Raw genomic sequence first — 24771 nt, forward strand, 5'->3', positions numbered from 1 at the left:
GTAGCAGGTTTAAAACTAATAAAAGAAAGTTCTTCACACAGCGTGTAGTCAACCTGTGGAACTCCTTGCCAGAGGAGGCTGTGAAGGCTAGGACTATAACAGAGTTTAAAGAGAAGCTAGATAATTTCATGGAGGTTAGGTCCATAAAAGGCTATTAGCCAGGGGATAGAAATGGTGTCCCTGGCCTCTGTTTGTCAGAGGCTGGAGAAGGATGGCAGGAGACAGATCGCTGATCATTGTCTTCGGTCCACCTTCTCTGGGGCACCTGATGCTGGCCACTGTCAGCAGACAGGCTACTGGGCTGGATAGACCTTTGGTCTGACCCAGTACGGCCGTTCTTATGTTCTTATTCCTCCTGGGGAGAGGAATAACTCTTCCGGAAGAAGCCCTGTTTTACAACGCTATACTGTAAACTTACTTGCGCAAGAACGCATGTGTTGTGTAGACAGCAGGCAAGTTTTTGCTCAAGAATGGCTGTTCTTGCAAGATGCCGCCAGTGTAGACGTAGCCCAGCTGGTGTTCACGCAGAATGCTTGGTGTCAGTCCCCGTAATACACTAGGTTCGAAGGGATGCCGGAAAGGATGAGACCACAACTGGGGGTTTCAAAAAGCACAAACTGATTTTATTCTGATGGCGCCAGACAATCATCAGAACAAAAATTAAACAGATTGCCAGACAACACAAAACAATTCCCTGAGGCTTTTCTAAATCACAATAATTCCCAATAACTGCCCAGGGGTTAGGAACAGTTGAATTAACACTGGTATTATCCATAGGGCTGATTATTTACACAACTTTATACAAGGAAACAGTAAAAAACCTAAACCACAACTATTTATAAACTAACTTAGTAACTTTTTAGCCACTGTCACTTGGCAAGCAATAAGGACAACTAAAAAATCAATTAGGATAGGGATGATTGGGGGGGGGGGGTGTTATACCAGTTCTGGAGACAGCAGGAACACAAGTATCGGTCACACGCTCATAAACTGTCTCCACTCGGGTCGACCAACTCGGAGTACGCTCAGTAAGACTCAAGAGCGGGGGGTGCAAGGCGTCTGGGTGATCAGGCCAGGCGTTCACTCAATGCGAATCCCCAGTGAGAGAGGGGCTGCCTGCCTGTTTTATTGCCTGTGAACTTATCACCCCATAGGTTGGTTTTTGCTGCAGTGGGTGGAGTAGCAGGCCTGAGCACCAGTCAGCCCATTAGCTGATCTGTTACTGCAATGGGTGGAGCGAGCAGGGGAAGATTATTAATTTACATGCCCTTATATGGAAAACACTCCACCTCACAGACAGAGCCCCCTATACCAGCCTCAGAGGTATTACAGGCTATGGCTCCCTGCGACGGGCAGCCATTTCTGATGTTCTGCCTCGGACACTTGGCAGAAAAGGGACTTGGGTATCTGCTCACCACCAGCAAAAAGTTGGTAGCGCAGCAGGGCTCAGGCATGGTCCCTCCTTGACCTGGTTCCCCAGGGCTCCTGGGACTGGTTGGCCTGTCTTGGAAACTAATGGAGACTGTATCTCAGTTGTGTATATGTTCAAATCTTGTAAATGATGTTTTGTTAATAAACTTTTACCTATTTTGTTATAATAGTTCTTTGGGGCTGGGAATAACCCAAATGTTGATCTCAGAAGGGTAGTCATGTTGGTCTGTAACTTTAAAATAACTAGTAGTCCTGTGGCACGTTCAAGTGTGTCTACACTATACCATAACTCAAAATATGATAAGCACTTATAGCTATGCAAATTGCACATCTTATTTTGATGCTATTTTGAAATAGCTTATTTTGTGCCAAATTTCGAAATAAAGCGCTATTCCGAAATGTCCCTTACTCCTCGTAGAATGAGGTTTACAGGGATGTCAGAATAGCAAGCCCAAAATAACGGGCTTGCTGTGAAGACATGGGATTGCTATTTCAGAATACTCGGGTATCCCGAAATAGCATTGCAGTGTAGACGTAGCCTTAGAGATTAACCAAAATATATAGAATCATTAGCTTTTGGGGCAAAACTCAAATACTGATGAGATTTTTTTTTCTGTAAAGGATTACTATCACCAAGGTAAGACTGCCTGGGTGGCCACATAGACCCAATATGTACCCAAAGGGATGCCACATGACTTTGTTAACGCTGTTATAGTGCTTTAGAAGTTCTCACTTGTTACTGGACTGGAGAAATTAATTATAGAGTATACAACTAGTTTGAGGGGTTTTTTTTTCTGAAAGAAGAGGCCTCCAGGAAAAAGCACAGGTGCCCTGGTGGCCACTCCATCCATAGTAATAACAAATGCGAGATAGCGTCCATATTGACTGGATGCTATCTTTCGAAAAAGCAGATCGCTTTTTCAATGTGCTTTTACTGTGTGGACGCTCTCTTTTGAAATAATTTTTTCCGGAAGATCTCTTCCAGAAAAGCTTCTTCTGAAAGAAGCCTGCAGTCTAGACATAGCCTGGGAGTGGTGAGAACCTCTGTTTACAAAGGCATGGCTTCGAGTAGAAAGGACCACCATTTCTGCCAAACAAAGGCTGGCTGAATGTATTACTAAAGAGACTGAAAGATCTTAAAGCCAGGCAGCTGAATGACTTGAGGAAAGAGGCATGGTTTATGGCTTTTATTTTTAAGTGTGTCCCTAATCAAGTTGATTAATTTTTAGTGAACCAGCCCATTTACTATATTGTACATAGCATTGATTTGATCCATTGGGAATGAGGTCACATGGAGAAGTAGCTCATAATAAAAGACATTAGCTTCCTAACATCTGCACTCACATCTGGCTTTAGTCACAAGTAATATGATTGTGTTCATTTCAGCCTTGTCTCATGTGTGTTCTCACATGGAGCACAAAATATTACATAACTCAGCATAAAAAAGGGCTCTATATTTAAGTCCAACAAAAAGGATAGCGGAGATATTTGGGATCAGAACTGAGGTGCATTTATAGATATTAATTTGAAAAGTTGCACAGAGACCACCTGCAGGATGTCAGGCTCTAAACAATGTGACTGGATTCAAAACATCATGAGCACTATAATTTGTAGTTATATAATTATCCCAGATTCTAGAAAATAAAACTCACCAACAATGTATTGAGAAAGGATCATAAACACATGTAGAAAGCAAACAAAATTGGAAAGGACTAGTAAAGAAATATTTCCACACAAAAAAGGAAGTTATAAGTGTCTAAACTGAGTTTTCTGTTTAAGAACAAGAACCCATTCACAACTCCATAGCAATCTTGATTCAGAATAGCAAGAGAAAAAAGCTCAAGACAGGTCAGTATAGAAGTTACTGAGTGTGAGAGAGTGTACTACTCACTGCTTGTCTGGTGCCTCTTCCTAGTCATTCTGGGAATTAGTTCCCAAGGCCAAAACCCTTTCTGTAGTCACAAATCTCTTTCTCATACCTATCCACTGCTACCTCTTCATGACTTGGCCCTGCTTTTTATCTATGCTTACCCCTTCTGGGATTCTGAAGTCTTTCTTCAGAAGTCCTAGGCAGTCTCTTGTTTCTTCTCCACTACTGTGCTGATGGTGGCACTTCCCAAGTGGCCAGCGGGGGGAACCCAGGTGCAGTTCCATTCCAGGGACCCTCAACACAGCAGTTCTAGGCATTACGCTCCCAGGCTGCACTGTTCTATCCTTGGACAGCTGCCTACCACTCCTGGGCCTCCTCACTTTCTCTGTGAGTACCAGCTCCAAACCCTCTTCCTTCTTTCCAGGCAGTATCTGCTGTCCTCGTCTGTTGCCAGCATCGTTCCTTTATACACCTGTTCTCTTCCTTTCTGACTGAGCCTGCTTACTATCAATCTTTGCTCCCTAGCTCTCTCCCTTAGGCTATGTCTACACTGCCCCCATTTTGCACAAAAAATATGCAAATGAAGCGAAGTGTGGAATATCGCTGCACCTCATTTGCATAATTCATAAGGCTCCGTTTTTGCGCAAGAGGCTTTTGCGCAAAAAGGAGTAATCTGCATGGCTCCTTTTTGCGCAAAAAACCCCTCTTGCGCAAGAGCCAATCTTCCTGAAAAAAGGAGGAGGGTTTTGGGCAAAAACAGAGCCTCATTAATTATGTGAATGAGGCGTGGCAATACTCAATGCTTCGCCTCATTTGCATATGTTTTTGCACAAGAGGCTATAGTGTAGATATAGCTTTAGTGACAACAGGAGGATGAAAAGCTTTTGAAAGTAGAAACCTTCTCTTGTATCATGAGACAGTGGTTTTAAATTAGGTCATGAGAGGCACAGTCAAAAGGGAAACCAGGAAAAAATATTGATCACTCAGTACACACGTGCATAAAACACATAACACAGTACAATGAGGTGATTAATGGGGTCTCAGCAGAGCAGAGGAGCTGAAGAGAAATGGATTCCAATTGCTTTGTTTATTATGATAGAGAGGGTCAGTAAACTTGTTTCCTCATCTCATTGGTTAAGGAAGATTTCTGACATTGGATGTACAATGTGTCTTCCACTCAGCAGAAAGGTGAGAGGGCAGATCAGTAAAGGAAAATACATTAATTCCATTTATATTTCAGGTGTGAAATTCTGTTCCACGTTACACCAGTGCATATCTAGAATATCTCCGCTTACTCTCCTAGTCTCTAGAATCTATGCCTCTGCTATTGACTCTAAATCCTGTTAGTGTGCCAAATTCATTATGATAGAACTTTTATTTATTTAATTAATTGAATGTAATAAGGATGAGACTTGAGCAAATCCATTTGTTTAAGAACTTTGGTCAAATTTTGTTCTGAGTTACACTTGAGTAAATCCAGAGCAACACTACTAAAGTCAGTGGAATGACTTGGCAAAGATTTCAGTGGCATTGCAATTAAATTATACAATAGATTCTGTATATTTTAAATAATGATTCTCTCGTACCAAAGAAAAATCACTGATCAAATGGCAAGTCATTGATGAATCAGTAGAAATGATCCATGGTTTGTTTATAGGCAGAACATTTCATTTTAGAGCAACTTGTCTTTTTCACAAAGGCTAGGGAAATTGACAAAGGTATTTCTTTCCATTTTACTACATGAACAGGATGTCTCTAAATTATGCATGTGCCTGTGAGGCAAAATATGCTCACTACTGTCAGGATAAGTAGACTTTGTTTTAAAATTGAGCTCTTATTTGGAGCTGCAGAGATCACATCTTTGCAGTTCTATAAAAGCTTGCTGGGATGATCACTTGGGGAAACAAAAGTTTTAAAATATACCCCTACAAAGAAAAGTACAAAGATTTGCAATCTACTAAACACTCTTCCCCCAAGCTCACAAGGCGTGATATTGGTAAATCTTATCATCTGAGGGGTTATCCTACCTAACACAACACAATAAAAAATCATCAACATCAGAAACAAATGGAAAAAAAATTGGAAAGTAAAATAAAGCTCTGTATTAAAGTGAGTTTGGAGAAAAAATAAACTACTATACAGGTCAATGACAGCTGGTAATATCATGTACCCCAGAATTTATTCTGCTTCCAATCCTTTTCAACAGTTATTCCAGATGTAAATTTATGGGCCGGTTACACACAAACCAGATCTTCTCCTCCTTTTCTACCATTGCTACACCAGCCTCACTCCTACACTCTGGTAGGAGGTATATTGAGGCAAAAGGCAGCATGTCAGGAATGGACCAATAATGTGATACAACTTTGAAAAAAACTAATACAATCCCAGTATGCATCAAGCAAGGTATTTTCTGTAGAGATGAAGATGTATTACCATTAGATGAAGCACTGGTGAGAACTGTGCAGTTCTGGTCTCCCATGCTTAAGAAAGATGAATTCAAAATGGGATAGTGCAAAGAAAGGCTAGTAGGATGGTCCAAGGAGTGGGTCTTGCCCACATGCTCAGGGTCTAACTGATCACCATATTTGAGTTTGGGAAGGAATTTTCTTCTAGGTCAAATTGGCAGAGACCTGTGAGGGTGGGGGCGGGTTGGCTTTTCTCTGCAGTATGGGGCACAAGTCACTTTCAGGCTTAAGCTATTATAAATGGTGATTTCTCTGTAGCTTCTTTAAACCATGATTTGAGGACTTCCAACTCATCTGAAGATTAGGAATTGTTACAGCAGTGGGTGGACAAGGCTCCATATCTGGCAATGTGCAGGAAGCCAGATTAGATGATCACAGTAATCACTTATGGCCTTAACATCTATGAGGAGGTATGAGGAGACTGCCTACAATGGCATGTGAGTGCTACTAGTAAATAAACCCAATGGTGAGAGATGGGACATTGAATGGGGAAGTCTCTGCATGACTAAAGTGAATTTTTGCCCAGAATGGTGGGTCTAGCCCTGTTTTAATGAGGTCACCAGGGCTGGTGTTAGACTTGATGAGGCCTGGGGCTAAAGCCAAAAGTCTGAATCCTACCATCCAGGGCTGAAGCTTAACCCTGATAACTGCAGTTCTAGGTGTCAGGGCTCAGATAACACCAGTCCCCAGGGGGATAAGGCTCCATCCTTGTTTCCCCTTCCTTGGTCACATAGTAGCTTTTATTATCAGAAGAAAGTTGTGGTGCAATAAAGTTTGAGAAACCCTGGACTAGACAATCATAGAATCATAGAATACTAGGACTGGAAGCGACCTCGAGAGGTCATTGAGTCCAGTCCCCTGCCCTCATGGTGATCTCTTCTGTAATTACTTTACATATATCCAATTTGCATCCATTGAATTAAAAAAAAAATCCAAGCCCTGCTAGCCCAGTAGAGCCAATTGATTCAATGGACACAAATCGGATATACGTAAAGGGAATATACAAAAGCCTGTTGGTGAGCATTTCAGCTTGCCTAACTACAGTCTGACAGACCTGCAAGTAGCTGTCTTGTCACAAACCAGCTCTACAAGCCAAATACACAGAGAAGCCCTGGAATCCCAGTTCATCCACAAATTTCAATTCACATGCTAATGGACTCAATCGGGATATGGGCTGGTGGGGACTCTACCTACTTAATAACCACTGAAGGTGCTGCTAGCTCACTGAGTGACATCCTTCCTGTTTTAGGAATCTATCTATTGACTGATTTTTATTTGCTTAGGTTTAAGTACCCATTCTCCAGATACTTAATGATGCTCTGTCTCCCACCCCTCTCCCTTTTTCTTTCTCTCCCTCCTTCCCTTCCCCTCTCCTATTTATTTCGAGTTTTCATATCCCCAACTCATAACTCCGGTCATCTGAAGAAAAGTTCATGATACCATCTACATGTTTCGTTAGTCTATAAAATGCTACCAGACCATTTGTTGGGTTTTTTTGTGTTCAGTGAGTTCTGCTAGTCTGTAAAGTCACAAAGTAGCTATAGATATGATTTGTGTACATACGCTGACATAGTTAAAACATGGTTACAGTCAGAGCAGTAACTAAGAAAAACCAGTAGCGTTGTATGCAATAATTATGCTCCCTGTGTGTATTTAAATGATAAAAAAAAATCCAAGCTTTGCTAGCCCAGTAGAGCCAATATTCACGGGTTTCTAAGTTCAACTGTAGTCTTAAGCTTGAAAAAATTGAAAGGAATAATAACATAAATCTTGCCACATTGCGGGTGCTTTGCAAAGACTGATGACTGAGCTAGATAGTGCAACCATTTTGAATAATCCTATGAAAGGGGCAGTCTTCACCAATTTGTACTACACATGAATTCCTAGTATTATTAAGTAAAAGGTGACAAAGCTTCATCAGTGCCATTCATTGAGGCTGATGGTTTTTGATACTTGTGTCAGTGCCCCTGAGAGATTAAATATTCTTGATTGTCACATAGAATCATAGAATAGTAGGACTGGAAGAGATGTCAAGAGGTCTTCTAGTCCAGTACCCTGCACTCAAGGAAGGACTAAATATTATCTAGACCATCCCTGACAGATGTTTGTCTAACTTGCTCTTAAAATTTTCCAAAGAGTCCACAATCTCCCTAGGCAATTTATTCCAGTGCTTAACAACCCTGACAGTGAAGAACTTTTTCCTAATGTCCAACCTAAATCACCTTGGCTGCAATTTAAGCCCATTGCTCCTATTCTTAGTGGTTAAAAAGAACAATTCTTCTTCTTCCTTTTGTGTATTTTAAAACTATTATTACTTCACCCCTCAGTCTTCTCATCTCCAGACTAAACAAGCCCATTTTTTTCAATCTTCTCTTGTATACCATGTGTTCTAGATCTTTAATAATTGTTGTTGCTCTGCACTGGACTTTCTCCAATTTGTCCATTTATTCCCCGAAATGCGACAAAATACTCAGGTTAAAGCCTAATCAGCACAGAGTAAAGAGGAAGAATTACTTTTTCATGTCTTGCTTACAAAACTCCTGCTAATACATCCCAGAATGATGTTTAATTTTTTTTACTACAGTGTTACGCTACTGACTCATTTAACTTACTATGACTCTAAAATCATGTCAGTTATTTCCCATTTTGTATGTACGCTGTTGATTGCTCCTACTTTGCATTTGTTCTTATTGAATGTCAACCTATTTACTTCAGATCATTTCTCCAATTTGTGCAGATCATTTTGAACTTTAATCCTATTCTCCAAAGCACTTCCAATCCTTCCCAGTTTGGTATCATTGGCAAACTCAATAAGTTTATCTCTCTATGCCATTATCTAAATCACTGATGAAGATATTGAACAAAACCAGAACTGATCATTGTGGGTCTCCAATTGATATGTCTTTCCAGCTAGACTCTCAACCACTGATAACTATTCTCTGGGAATGGTTTTCCATCCAGTTTTGCCCCTACCTTATGATAGCTGCATCTAGGTTGTATTTCCATAGTTTATGAAAAAAAATCATGCAAGAAAGTACCAAAAGCCTTACTAAATTCAAGATATACCATGTTTACCCACAAGGCTTGCTTCCCTACCAAAGAAAGCTATTAGGTTGACTTGTAAACACCCTGGGTTCTCCTTATTTCCATTTTTGTATATTGGCACCATATTTGTCTTTTTCCTGTCTTCTAGAATCTCGTGTGTCTTCCATGACTTTTCAAAGATAATCAGTAATGGCTCAGATATCTCCTCATTCAGTTCCTTTAGTATTCTAGGATATATTTCTTCAGGCTCTGATGACTGGAAGACATTTAACTTGTCTAAGTAATTTTAACTTGCTTTCTTCCTATTATATTCTCATGCATCATGTCATAATGAGTATAATCAATCTCTGTAACCACAAAAATAGAATTACTTCTAAACACATATATATAATCAGCTGTTTCATTGCACTAGAGTCTTCAGAGTCAATCTTTCCATTTTTTCCATATCAAAAAGACACGTGTAGGCAAGATCCTGCACAATGTTGTCATAATTATGTTAGCAATAGAGGAATATAGGAACTGCAACATGAGTAGAAAATAGAATTTTCCTTGCCATCTCTGACAATTGTTGTAGATGGGAAGACCCAGAGGCTGTAATCAATAGGACAGTTATGAAAGTGCAGTTGAGATGTTTAAAAAATTATGTTTGAAATACTGCTGAGGCCAGATATACTTTGTCTGATTTGCGATATAAATGCTGATCACACCTGTTAAAGATGCTAATGAGGCAATTTAATTCGCTCAAATATTACAAGAATCATTACATTTTTGGAAAGAATATGTTTTTCATGTTTGAGGCATTTCTGCCCTTTCAGATTGTGGATTACAATTTTAAAAAATATATACATGAGGAAGGACTTCAGGACTTCTCCATCTAACTGAAGAGAGAGAGAGTAAAAAGCCAATTCCAAGCACATTTGCCCACAGCTAGTGTTCTTGATACAGTATAGGCTATATGCCAGCATATGGAACAGAAAAGAGAATAGTGGTGCTGCTGGATGATTTCTTCCTACCTACATAGCTGTAGTTTTATGCTTCTCACTGGTATTTTACATGGTTGTAATAGGATATTGTTATCCTGACAAATAGATGTGTGGAGTGAGTCAAAAGAAATGCTTGGACATTATTTAAATCTTTCCATGTCACCCTCAGTACTGCTCTAAGTTTAAACTGGCTTCCACAGCTCCAAAAGGATCATTTTGATAGGTAGACATCTCCATAGAACTGCAAGACACTTGTCCCCTTGCCATGCCAGTAGATGCCCAAAAAAAGCATAAAGAGGGGTAGCACAGAGTTGGCTGTATTCCATCTGGAGATTTCCTTCCTTCAGGGAGCCCATTAAGCCACAAAACAACCAAAGTCAGGGCAAGAAACTGATCTAAACACTTTAAAAATGGATGAGCTTTGGTGCAAAACTCCATGGTCGAAATTCTGGCCCCACTATAGCCAATGACAAAACTCCCGTTGACTTCCATGGGTCCTGGATTTCACCCAATTACTGTTATTGAACGGACCACATACATGTAAAGCCTCACATAGCTTTTGTGGTACTTCAAGTTGCCCTGGAGAAAGGAAAATACAGGCGGGGGAAAAATCAAACACAACATTTCAAGTCTTTTATTAGAAAGTTTATTACATTAACCTACAAGCATGTTAGGTGAAATCACCGGTAGTGAAGGGTAATATGATGAGCATCAGTCATCTTTGGAAAACAGAAAACATTTCAGCATTGAAACAATTTGTTTTGTTACAATCCAGATACAAGCCAGACATAGTTTGTAGGTTTTCTTAAAAATATATATATTATAATTCAATCATATCAAAGTGGAAAGTGGCTGGGGTGAAATACTGAACATATAGTTAGGTCCAGTGCTAGGGTATTAATTGTACTAAAAAAGGGCAAGGTTTTCTGTACAATAGTTAGACAAGCACCCATCCGCTTTAGGTCATTTAAACTCCTATATACACAGTCTTTAATATAAAGCATTTTGTCAAAATTAGCTCTGTATTCTTCAGTATGGATCTTAAAGATGCATTGCGCTACTCATGTAGTTCAGTATAAGTGTCATTACTTGGAAACATAATCCTACTCAAGAATCCTGGTTTAGTCATGGCATTTTGAAAATCAAATACATTTATAATAATGTGCTCACCAATTTTTGTATTTTTAAACTTTCATTTGATTTGCAGTTTGTGTTTGTTAAATGCTCCAGCAGAAAGGATAGTCACAATGAAGGCTGTTCATCTCTCAGTTTTATGGACAGCTCCAATTAAAATTAATGGGAATTATCTGTGTAAGTAAATGAGATGAGGGCAAAGTTTAAGTGCAGCAGTGTTTGGGAGTAAAAGTCTCTGATACTAAAAATGTTTGTGAGGTTCAGCGTTTTTCGAAATTGTCAGGTCATAGTTTGTCTCATTCATTTAATATTTTGGGGATTGTACTCAATACCATATTTTAAAATCAGCAATTAACTTTTGGCTTAATTCTGCACTTTATTGCACAGGTGCACAAGTTGCTAGGGGACATTTATCCAAGAGTTTTATATTGTTTTCCTTTTGCAACATATAATGACACAGGTGCCTCCTTCCATTTGTGCAAATGGCAAAGCAGGATCCCTCTCCCTAGTTCTCAACAAGTCTTGAAAAATAGCCAGGTAATGTATCAACATATAGATCATGTCCATATGGTAGCATGGTATGGAGACTGGGAAGAGTCTAAATTCCCTTTCTGGGTTAGTGAGCATGCTGTGATGAGCAGCCAGGGCTGCTATGAGCTGTGGTTGTTCTTAGGAGAGCAAAAAAGTGTATTTCAAAGCATGTCTTTTTGAGGCACTTGAGGAAACCTGCTCCAGATGGCATAAGTGCTAACGGGTGCCATAGGAAAAATTCTGTATCCTTTGTAACATCAAGGTGGAATTAATATCAGTAAACATTGATAGGTCTCAGGTTTTTAACCAAAGATCATAAGTAAATTTCTACATTATCTAATGTGTTTTATTCACTCAAGTTAGTAACATGCAGATATTGTTTAAACAAAACACAATAATTGTCCAGGCAACTGTGTGTGTGAGAGCATGTTCCCCCATTCCACACACACATGCATATTCACAAGTCTTTTATGTGATGTATGTATACTTTTATTGGCCAAATATAGTCCTAGTGTAAGTAGGTATAATTATCCTTGGCAACAGCAGAAGTGTCACCACATACAACAGGGCTGAATTTGGGCCTGTATGTATGAGTATATTTAGAGCATACACAATAGCCAGAAATGTCAGAGCAGTATTGTCATGTGTGTTTAGTTGAATGCATAATTTGAGGATGTGCACCACTTTTGGAATTCCTACACATGTTAAAAATAGTTTGCTTTGCTCGTCACCATTGTATATTATATAGGACAGGGATTTATTTTATGTTACAAGGAATAATTATTCTACTGGCCATCAAATTCAAATAACACACAAGTTAAGAGGAGACAACTTTTGTGAACTCACAGTTGTAATGTATTGCATTTTCTATTTACAGCTTCAGAAACAAAATTTTATTTTTAAGTTTGGATCACACAGTACAAACACATGTATATCAGTATCGTATCGCTATATGTATTGGGCACACACAAACCCAATCAATTGCTTACTTTAAGTGGGGGTATAAAGCACTGCTTAATTTCTGAAACATCACCATTTATTTCTACGTTTGTGATGTCCTGAGGTGGCCATACAACTTTTACAAAAATGTGCCATTGCCCAGGAAATTCCAGTTTGTTCGCAAGTCAGCGAATGTGTATATATGACATGAACTCTGGGTGCAAATGAGCATCCCATGCATCCATGTGAACCCAGTCGTGGTGAGGTCTTCAGCTGTAGAGCTCTGATCTGTCACCACTTTAAACGGCAGCAGACAGACAGTATTTCCACTTCAGCCAACCGAGTCTTTTTCCATCCAGAAACGTTTTCCATTTTTCTCATTGAGGATCTGTATTTTAGGTGTTTCTCCAGCTAAGGCAACTGGATGTGATTCTCTTAGGAGCTATCAACACCACAACATCAACAATTATCTTTGACTCTAACATAATCCAAACTCTCAGCTACAAGAGCCACAGTGGGACCCTGTGCACTGTCAGGGAGCTCACAAGTATCTAAATGCCTAACCTACCAGCTGGCCTTCATCTCACAACATATAGTTTGGATGTGTTTAAAGGTAAACTTACTTATGACAGGGTGCAGAGTCACTAGTTTGGGAAAGTGAAAAAAACCCCACCCTGTTTGAGATTATGGGCCACCAGCAGCAGGTGCTTTGCTAATATGATCAGCAGTGGTATCTTCAACAATATTGACATATAACATCTTGTCTTTAGATTTCATATCTAACATCCCATTGAGAGGAAACAAGCAGTATAGACTCCCTACAGCTACTGATTCAGGCTATTTGCAGATTCAAGGAGACATTTTTTGCATCAGTTTTAACAATTACAAATAAATAAACGCTTGGATTCTGGAGCACAACTCCACTTCCAGGGTAAATTCTATGATTAATTCTTCTTTACCTGAACTGCAGAAGATTTGGGGCCCTAACTATCAGCTGGCTACTTGGAAGAAAGAGAGAGAATGCCTTCGGGAAGGCTATTTCTACATGCAGGGTTAGAGGAGTGAGCTGAACCCCATACTAAGGATTTTTTCTTTCCTTTCTTCCTTATGGCAACTTATTTTGCTTTCCATTATCCATCAAGAAAAATATAGTGTGATTGTAGTTTTTACTGATGATTCAATCTACCAGTTTACACTACAACCTAGCCTACTTATCCCATCTCTAGTGGACATTATCATAGAATCATAGGACTGGAAGGAACATCAAGAGGTCATCTAGTCTAGTCTCCTGCACTCATGGCAGGAATAAGTATTATCTAGACCACCCCTGACAGGTGTTTGTTTAACCTGCAATATCAATTCTCACTTTTACACTTCCCCCTCTTCCCTGCCCCCCAAAAAGAAAAAAAAAGACAGCATATCTTAACCAGACATAAAAAGGCCAGCTGGCAAAATACAATAAAATATGTTTGCAATTATAAGCTACAGCACTAGAAACAGATACACAGTTTAAAAAAGGAGATACAAATTAATGAAAAATGGGGTATATTATCAAGTTATTAGCAATGCAAAAGACCAGCTTAAGCATATCTTCCCTACATCAATTATACATAACAAAAAAGAAAAGGTGCCTTTTTAGCAAATACACAGAGATTGTTCAGTCACATCTAGGGGAAAAAATTAATCAAAGCATTGTACTATTCTTATTCTATAATACAGTCCATATTACTTGTTTATAAAATTTAAACCTTTTCTTGCACTTCAAATTTACAGCAGTCATCATTTTTGTCCATTCCTTACACACTCATTCAATCAATTCTGACAAAAATAAACTGATTTCATTTACATATTTATGCAATAATTACTGATATGTTATGGATTATTACTTGTGTATAACAGGAATGGTTATAGTATATGGAGCCTTAGTGCACCAAATGGCTTTTCAAGGATGGGTTCCAAAGCCTATTAATATGGGATACCCACTGATCTTCGGGTGCTGCAATAATATTAATCTATGCAATGCTTTCATCACTTTCAGAATTACACAGACTATGTATTTCCATAATCAGTAATAGTCATGAAAAACATTTGTTTTTTTCCAAATGACTGCAACATATTGTTTGGTTGCATCCAAAAAGACTTAAGTCTTTTTACACATCTTGACCAAAGACAATATAATCCATCACAATGTGGTGTGAATGTGAAAGAAATCTGGCAATATCAGATAGGTTTTTTTTTTCTAAGTAACAAATGAATCAAACTATCTGTAAGAAGTGGATATTTGGAAGGTTTTGCAGTCCTTAAGGGCCTCTCTATTATGAAACATGAGCAAGTAAAAAATAAAAATTCCAGTTTCAAAGTAGCAGAAATGGAACTGTTATCAGAACTGTTCTGCAAACTATATGTTTAAGCAAATATGCTACAGTGTAAATGTGTGGCATTTATGTCTGTAAAAATAACTATAATGGAAAATCTGATCAGGGTCTCTTCAGTTTGGCATCTATCCATGTGCCGTATGTGTTTATACAAACCTCAGGTTGAGATTTCTGTTCAACATATGGCAATTGTCTACAGAATGGATTAGGAGCCAAATATGGTGGCAAAGTAGAGGAAGGAACATAACCAAGCCACTGTTCTCTGTAAGAGTTCCACTGTGATGTACAATGAGCTTCAGGTGTCATTCACTGCTGACCTCCTTCTCAGAGGACGATGGACTATCTCGTACTGGAAGCAAGTCATAATGGCATGGAATGTGACTGTTTTTGGGAAGATCATAAGGATCTTGGCTGAAAGATCCGTTGTTACTGAATGCGCCCTGGACAACACTCACCGTAGGTTCTGTGATAAAAGAGAATATACATATTTGGGTACTGGTAATAACAAATGGGAGGAAAATACTTTCCTCAAAATGAACAAACAAGTCTTGCTAAATGTTGCAAAAATTTACTGTTGCTAAAAATAAAGATCTTGTTCACTCAGCTTTGAATTCTTAAGTAAAGAATATGTGGCTAAAAAATTCACTGGTATTAATGCTGCTCAGTTATGCATCAAACTCAACTGTGGGTGTATTTGTGAGTTTGTAATACAACACTATCAGGCAGAATTGCATGTCTTCTTTTCTCTTTGGGTAAGTTGCATAAATCAAAGTGTAACCCACACACCTTCTGGGTGGGGTGTGCTGTCCCATCTAGTGGCATTGAGACCACTTAAAGAGAGAAAATAATGAGACTGCTTTACAGACTTAGCTCATGCACTAAGCTGCAGAGGTCCTAGGTTTGATTCTATCGGTTGGGATTACATAAACTCCCGCTAAAACCTGCTGCCAAACTTTGGATTTTTGAGCACAGCCTCAGCACTGGATATTGGATATTGTACAAGGCAACCCCAAGGCTGGCCATACCATTAGGCGAATTGAGGTGGCCGCCTCAGGTGCCAGACTGTGTGTGGGGGGGGGAGGAGAGGGGCGGAGAGGGGAGGCAGGGCACCACTAGGCCCCAGAGTGTAAAAAATTGTGTCTGCTGCTAGTGCATATGGGGGTGTCATTTGAGCTCCCTGCCTCAGGTGCCAAAATGTTGTGGGCCAGCCCTGGGCATCCCATGGAAATCTGCACACTAATCCTCAAGCAGAGACCGTAGAGTACTATGCAGCTACTTGTCTTTCTCTCTCACACAGACTCATCAGTCATGTCCCAGCCTTCTACATCCCACTCTCCATGAGACCCCAAAGAGAGACAGCATGGAATAGACAGTCCTTAGCAAGATAATGGACACCCTCATGGGTGAAATTTCCACACAGGAACAGAAAGGGAGAGTTAGGTTCTTACAAGGTATGTAGCAGCTACATGGTTTTGAAATTTTGATTAAACTTTAAACAACTTTTTTTCAGAGCATCTTCCTGCAAAGGTAACAGTCAATGTGGGCATCGTTCACTCTGTTAGGAGAATTCTAAAATATACAGTACATATCCCTTTTCAGAATCACTTAAATCCGTGTTGCTAATGAACTTTAGAATAATTAAGCAATGTACAGAGAACTACATCGTGAGCTACTATTTTGCTTCTATTTTATATACACAGCAATGCTGTGATTTTTTTAAAAGCTGTGATCTTGTCTATTAGAAAGAAAACAAAACATCTGAAATCTTAAAGTATTTCAATCCAGCAAGTAAGTAATAGTGATCTTGTTGCCTGCCTACTATGTATGACTTAAGAAAGGAAGCATGGTCTTGTTATTAAGGCATTGGACCATCAGTCATGAAATTTGGTCTGTGACCTTAGGTAAGTCATTTAAATATTCTTCCAGTTTTCTCAGGACTGTAACAACTCCTCAGGGCCCACCATGGAAAAAAACCCAGGATTTATAGAGTTACTGGTAGGAGGACAGGGATGAGGTGTGAGACACAGGACACACAATGTCTGCAAATCACAGAGCTCTTCTGCCATTGTTACCCACCAGGGTTAACCATACTCAGGACTGGAAAATCTGGTCCAGGCCTCAGCAATGTGCCAGCGAGAGGCTAAGCAATGTGTCCCATTGCTCCTTTAAGAAGGGCAAGAATATGGCTTTCTGTCAGAGATATTTAGATAGATGGCATTTATTTAAACAACTGAAACAATGGTATTTGAAGCCATCTTCTCTGTGAATCACTTCACAAGTTTGAAAAGAACAAGATTTTTCTAATGATTACCATGTATAGACCCTGAAAGTGTATCTTTTTTTTTGTTTTGTTTTGGTTGAGCCTGTGCTGAAGAGTTAATGTCTTTAAGTCACCTTTTTGAAGTGAGAGCAGCCCTCTTGGTTAACTCTTATGTTTGGGCAGTCACAGCTCTGTAGTATGTGCTCATCAGTGAGTCCACCCCCTTCAGCACATATAAAGTAGTCCAAAAAAGAGGGGGGAGAATATTTCACTAACTCCCTTCATTGTGTAAGGGCGAGGGAAGCAGTCTTTCATTCCCTGCAGGCAGCCTCATTCCCACTCTCAATGGGTAGGTCTACACTACCCCGCTAGTTTGAACTAGGAGGGTAATGTAGGCATACCGCACTTGCAAATGAAGCCCGGGATTTGAATTTCCCGGGCTTCATTTGCATAAACTGGGCGCCGCCATTTTTAAATCCCTGCTCGTTCGAACCCCGTGACGCGCGGCTACACGCGGCACGAACTAGGTAGTTCGGAGTAGGGTTCCTAGTCCGAACTACCGTTACTCCTCGTGGAATCCCGGGCTTCATTTGCAAGTGCGGTATGCCTACATTACCCTCCTAGTTCGAACTAGGAGGGTAGTGTAGACATACCCAATGTGAGTAAAGATCAAGGCTAAATCCTGGGGGAAATTTCAACATAGAAGCAGCCCAACTCATCTGCTTCCTCAAAGGCTTGGGCAGGCAGGGTTTGCAAGCAATAAAGTCTGTTAGTGCCACAGGGCCCTCATTTCCAGAACTCTGAGCCCTCTCTGCTTGTTCTGAGTGCCACTCTGACTGCTCAGAGTTCCTTCCTTTTAAGGGCCCACCTTCAGGCCTGACAAGCGTAAGGGGTTGAGCTGGGCCTGATTGTACCCACAGAAGTTCCTTACCCCTTGTCCGGCTGGTGAGGACTCACCTGCCTAAACACAGCTTCAAAGGAAGAGTCTTGCGCGCACTGTATCCTTATCATGCACAGCCTAACAATGTGGTTGGTACTTACCAACTTCATAGACATTCTTGTTGGCTGAAGCAGAGTTGCTGATCTCTGCATATGGGGAGTCCCTCCGTGCCGGTGACTTCATTTCAACATATCCGCATTCTGAGTTTTTTGGCACAAGTGTGGGTGGGTCTTTAATAGTAGCATATGGATTTTCAGAGCTACTTAATGAGCAGTTGCTTAAATTGTATTCTGAATTCTTCATTAAATCTGATAATAGAAAATATAGCACTGTAATCTTTTGAATATGCTGCATAATGTATAAGCATAAATATTGTGACTAAATAAAGCAAAATAATCATCAGTTCTACAAACTGCACACCAAGAAGATCAGCTACTTTCAGTTTTGCACAGTATCTCATAAATCAATAACTACATAGAAATTTGTTACAATATTTTCCCAAATTTGTTTTACACAGTGATTAATAGTTACTTCACCAGTTCTGCTTCTTATGGGCCTGATTTTGCCTTGGGTTGAGTTCCTTTTGCAAAGTTCTTATCTCATTAAAGTTGATTCTGGTACTAAGGATAATTTGTAGGATCAGGCTATAACTGACAATTTTAGAACACTTGTGTCTTTGAAGGTGCTGAACACATGACACATAAGTAAACATTACAATTACAGAAGGGGTTGAACTGATAGACAACTCCTATACTAACTAGGAGCTGGAGGCAAGGTACTTTTAGTGAGGGGCCACTTTGTTCTGCCAGTGCCTTGATTGGTACACATCAAGACATGCTAAGAGTCAGCTGTTTTCCATCGATTTCCCTAGTGGTAAGGTTGGAGGAGGAAAGAATGAGCAGAGGTCAATGGGTTAGTCCATTTGGGGTGTGACTAAAGGAGTGATAAAGTTTTGGAATGCAAAGAGTTTTCTTGGGCTGGGAAGACATTGTGAGAGTTTCTTTTTCTTTGCAGATTTGGAGCCAAGACTTTCAGAGCTGACTACTAGGGTCTGGTCTACACTTAAAAGTTAAGTTGACAAAACCACATCCCTGAGTGCCACAGATATGTCCACATAATCCCCAGCATAGATGCCCCTATGTTGATGGAAGAATGCTTCTGTTAGCCTAGCTACTGTCACTAGGGCATATTCCTGAACTGATGGAAATAACTCCTCCTTTGGAGTAGGCTTCATTTACACTATGGGATTATGTTAGCATAGCTTCAGCACCTAGCTCTACTGGTATGGGCTTCATAGTGCAGGCCCCTTGATTTTGGGTGATTGAAGATGCCTTAAGGAATCTGACTTTCAGAGGGTATGTCTACACTACCCCGCTAGTTCGAACTAGCGGGGTAATGTAGGCATACCGCACTTGCAAATGAAGCCCGGGATTTGAATTTCCCGGGCTTCATTTGCATAAGCGGGGCGCTGCCATTTTTAAAACCCCGCTCGTTCGAACCCCGTGCAGCGCAGCTACACGGGGCACGAACTAGGTAGTTCGAACTAGGCTTCCTAGTTCGAACTACCATTACTCCTCATTCCACGAGGAGTAACGGTAGTTCGAACTAGGAAGCCTAGTCCGAACTACCTAGTTCGTGCCCCGTGTAGCCGCGCTGCACGGGGTTTGAACGAGCGGGGTTTTAAAAATGGCGGCGCCCCGCTTATGCAAATGAAGCCCGGGAAATTCAAATCCCGGGCTTCATTTGCAAGTGCGGTATGCCTACATTACCCTCCTAGTTCGAACTAGGAGGGTAGTGTAGACATACCCAGAGAGTGTATGGTCAGAACTTTTCAAGAACCAGGCCCCTTTAAGGAATCTCAAATGAAGTACCCCAAAATCTCTGAAGAACGTTCAGCGAATCCTTTACTTCAACACAATGTCACATACTTAAATATGTGTTCCTTCAATTAAATTATATTGTATTATACAAATTCTCTATGATATAGCTGCTCTTGACCGCAAACTTAGTTCCCCCATTTTCAGATGCCTGGAAAAAAATGAGCCTTTTGGTGAGACTTGCAGGTAATCAGAATTCTCAGACCAAGAAGAGAAGCAAATTCCATATCTGTAGTGTCCTGACAGACTATGCCATGTCAGCTATCCTGCCCATTTATACTAATGGGACTCCACATCTGCAAATCTCAGCTTGGTGGTATACCATGGAGAAAGAGTGTATTTCTCAGACTGTATCTAAACTACATCCCCTTTTCAATAAAGGGATGTAGATTAGGCACGTCGATATTGCAAATGAAACCGGGGAGTACAGGATCTTTCAAAACGAGGTATTTCTGTCAAAAATGCCCCATGTAAACTGCTTTTTTTTTCGAAAAAGCCCCGTTTTGAAAAAAAAGCAGCAGCTGTCATTATGCAAATGAAGCACAGGATATTTAAATCTCAGCTTCATTTGTAATATCTATTGAAATATCTTTTATTGAAAAAAGGGATGCAGTTGAGATACAGCCTCAGGTACTAAGTCATTTACAGCTTTAAAGGTCAAAAACAGAACCTTACATTTCTTCTGGAAATTCACAGCCAGCCAGTGCAAAACATGGTGCACAGGTTAAATCTACCAAGTGGGCCATCACATTCTGCACCATCTTTAATATCCAGATGGATCTAAGCTCAGCCCTATACAGATAATGTTCCAGTTGCATAATCCTGATGTAAGTGGCAAAGACATGACTGGCAGTTGCAAAGGTGAACATTTGAAAAGACCAGTTATAGCTGTTTGGCTGTAGATTGAATAATAAAACAGATCTGGCCATTTCTGCAACTTAATCTTCTAGTAGTGGAATAAACATTTTCTGAAGGGTATACGGTAGATATCCTGTTAATGTGCTCACATAGTGCCAAAGCACTGCAAGTTCATCCGTGGACATAGTGGCAACCACAGACAAGAATGGATTGTCCATAATTTCAAACACTATAGCATTTTTGTATTTAATTTTCATTGCAATATTGAGCATGTTGCTGTGTCCTTGACCTTTAAACAGCTCACTGACATATAAAGGAGGTTTTTTTTTTTTGTCTTATTACTGCCAAACCAGAAAACAGGTCTTCCGGAAGTCTTCAGTTCATGCAGGAAAGCTCAGCTGTGCACAAAAGGCACAGCCCTCATGCAAAGCTTTACTCTCCTCCCAGGGTAACTGGAATGTGATATGGGGAAACAACTAGAAAAGGGTAACGGGTTACCTGCCTGCCACAGGATGTATCCTCCTTCCAGAAAGAGAGAGAGGCAAAGAAAAAGCCTCTAGGAACCGTGGCCCACTTTAGTCAATGGAGTTACTTTGTTTTGGTGCTACTCATGAGTTTTCTGTTTAACCAGTAAATTGTGCCAGGAGGCATAGGTGCAAAAGATTTGGGAACTGTACTGTTTGCTTCCAGAGCTAGTGTGATAGCACATCAGCTTACACAGAGGCCTGAACATTACATACTCTCTTTCCACAGAAACAAAAAATAATTTTAAATGGAACATTTAAATGAAATATCTGTATGTTTTTATTTAATTGGTTCAGAAAATAAAAACTCACCTTTCAGGGATTTTCCCATATATCCTCTGTCAAGTCCAAAAGCACCTATGCCAAAGGAGAGTCACAAAAACACAGAACATTTTGTAAATTCAATTGCAATTCTCTGGGCAACCATTCAAAATCTCTACAGAATTGTGTCATGGTTAATTTCTGTCTCATAGGAGAAATACCCCTACAATAAGAATACAGATACACTGAAGAAATGGTATGACTGTGCACCTACATACTGTCTAGATTCATGGAGTTTAGGGCCAGAAGGAACCATTCATCATTTAATCTGATCTTCTGTATATCACAGGCCATCAAGTAGACCAGGCATAATGTAGACCAATATAGATCAGATCTAAATTAAATACCTTACAAAAGTCTTAAGTATATTACATTTACACAATTACATTTATCAGCCAGAGCTGGAATCTCAAAAAATGACAAGATCTATTTTCCATAAAATTAACTTGACTGTCTTTAATATACTCCTCTCTCTGTGGGTACTGCACCATTGGTCAATTTTGGAGCATGGACATGGCCTTGCCCCCTCTACTATCAATTTGGCAAGGCTAGCACCACTAACAATGTTAGCTAACTTCACAGAAGAAGACCAGATTATACCTACACCTCACAGGGGAAATCTCTTTTCTGACATCCCTCAGACTCACACAGGGTAATATGCAGCACCCTTTCTCTTTGTTTCCTTACCGAGCTCATTGAGGTACCCTCCATGTTTCCAATCTGCAGGAAGTGTTCCTGTGTAGTCCAGGACTGCACCCCGTTTTCCAGGATCGACATTCTTAAGATTCACAAACAGCTGATTGTTTTTTGACTATTTCAAACAAATAAACAAAAGATAATACTGATTGCAGCTGATTTTAGATCACTAACATTTGCACAAGATGATAACTGGAGAAAACGAAACTAAGCCCAATGAGGTAATTTAAGAAATAAAAGCCTTAATGAAAATGACTTGGTGAGAGGTGTACCATGTTTGAAAAGAAAACTTTGGGTTCATACTGCCTGTTGATCTGCATAATGGCCACCACCATTTTCTTGTTTTACCTTAGCAAGGGTCCTCCTGTCCATGTTGTTGACATGAGGTGGGGTTGTGCACTGTGTTAGGGTGTGATAGCTAGGGTTGGTGAAGTAGTGGCTATTAGCGTTCCCACCATTAGTGTGAGGAATGGTTTCTGAAAAGAAAGGGAGAAGCAAATAAACAGTTTAGAGGAACATGCCGTTGCCTGTTGAAGATACTTATTGGATACTTCACCCCTTCACTTTTTTTTGCCTCCATTGTTTGCAACCCTGGCATTGACCAGTTTTCAAAAGTGCCGACCAGAAGGTGTACAACACTGGGTGTGTTGCTACTACCATGATTCCTCTTTGGTCGTGTTTTAAAAACATACCCTCATCTGCTCGGACCACTTCAACTCCTGGCCTCCCAAAACCCCTCGCTTCCCCAACTCATGCATGCCATTGCAGGAGTACAGAATGCCACTGCCTTATGTTTCATGCCTACAAAAACATATGACAATGTCAGACCAATTCTGGAACAAATCCACGGGCCTAACTAAAACTACCCTCCTGGTTTTAAAACCCTTCATGACCTTGATCCAGCCTAATCCATGACTCCCACTTCCTCTCTTCTCCCCACTCTCTTCACTTGTCTCATGCTAATCTATTTCATTTAAAATCTCAGTTGAAACCATATCCTTTCAGTCCTTCTTAAACTCTTTAAATGTAGTTAGCAGAGGAGCTGAAACATTAACACCATCACTGTATTACTTAACTCCTAAACATGTTTTGAGATACAATTTGTGTGACATATTCTAGAAAGCAAAGTTGCATTGTATGTGGTCAGCAAATGTGGTCAGCATTTTCCTTTGTCCAACAGTACACATTTCTATTAGCATAGGTAGGCTTTATATATTAAATATATAGATTAAAGAGGCTATATTGCAACACACCAACAGTTCACAGCTATAGACACTCAGAAAGATTCGCTCAGACAATGACCATGTGCCACTGATTGCTGAAAGGGGCTACCATGTGGGGCTGAAAGGGGCACACATACAAGCCAATGTGTTCTGAAAAGTTGAGTTGCTTGCTAGACAGGAAGGGCAGCCTGCAGCAGTTGGGGATAGACAAATTCAGTGGATCCTTGAGAATCTCCTTCAATATGGGGAACCTATGAACGCCATTCCCCATGTAGATTAAAACGACTCCCACTGGTGGAACTCGCAAGGAAGGGTGGCACTAGAAACCCAAACTACCCTCCCTGAAATATAAATTTCCCTGCTTGTAGTAGCACTGACTGATGCAGAGAGGTGCCATTTGTACCTCCTCAAGTCTGAGAGGACATTTAATTGTAAAAGTTAATTGAGCAACAAAACTACCAATTTTTGAGTTCCTTTTTCTCTGGCTGGGATTTTCTTAGTCATGTCTCTCATACAGATCTACTCCTACCTGAAATAGTATAATCCGCATTGATGACCCTCATAGCAGGTGTATAGGTAACTGCTGGCATATTTGTTTCTTTCCCCTTCTGCTTGTGTCTATAAATGATGAATAGTGCTAGCAAGAAGAGGACAACCAGGACAAGAATAATGATTCCTGCAATAGCCCCAATCTGGTAAGAATCAGCAGGGATAGCAGTACTGGTGCGGCTTAAACTGTTCAAGTTTCCTACTATGATCACCCCAGCTGGAAAACAAGAAGAAATAAAAACACATGGCATAAAGGCATACACGAATTATAAAACCAAGAACAGAAGACTGACTTCTATTTTTAAAGCTTTCTTACTGGGTTCATGTTTAGAAATTTTAGTTATACCGAAAGCCTTAGGAGAGTTAGACTAAGCCTAACTTAGCCACAATAATACATGCAAATACTCAATTTTTATTTGACTATTTCCTTAGCTAAAAAAATAGCATTCAACCCTCTGGCCAAGAAATACACACTATACAAAGCACTTGACCCAGTGGCAGTTTTGTATGGCTTTATCGAGTGTAATGTTGCAAAAGATATCATCATGTGCTGTATTGAAAACAAGCATATGATCCTAAATCACAGTCCTTCCTTCCTCCAGTAAGATATCAATAAGCTATCTGATGTCTGAAAATTCACAAGTATAAATATTATTAATAAACAATCAAGTGAATAATTTAAATACATATCCCAAAGGGGATTCATTGGTTATATATATACGGCATCTAAGAGAATTTAATCCATCAACA

General features: G+C 40.0%; 1 protein-coding gene across 1 annotated transcript in view; it reads right to left on the reverse strand.

Annotated features, from left to right (window-relative positions):
• Positions 1–10403: 10403 nt before the first annotated feature.
• The window catches only part of MEGF10 (multiple EGF like domains 10), a 173534-nt gene continuing 159166 nt past the window's right edge, over positions 10404–24771 (reverse strand). The window contains exons 20-25 of the mRNA XM_006130122.5: positions 24002–24238; positions 22598–22725; positions 22241–22364; positions 21545–21589; positions 18075–18281; positions 10404–15236 (exon numbers count right to left, since the gene is read on the reverse strand). Coding sequence (XP_006130184.2) covers positions 15076–15236; positions 18075–18281; positions 21545–21589; positions 22241–22364; positions 22598–22725; positions 24002–24238 — 902 coding nt within the window. The 3' untranslated portion in view covers positions 10404–15075. The remainder of the gene's footprint in view (positions 15237–18074; positions 18282–21544; positions 21590–22240; positions 22365–22597; positions 22726–24001; positions 24239–24771) is intronic.

Source organism: Pelodiscus sinensis, chromosome 6 (assembly GCF_052426305.1).
Source record: "Pelodiscus sinensis isolate ZL-2025 chromosome 6, ASM5242630v1, whole genome shotgun sequence".
Taxonomy (NCBI): Eukaryota; Metazoa; Chordata; order Testudines; family Trionychidae; genus Pelodiscus; species Pelodiscus sinensis.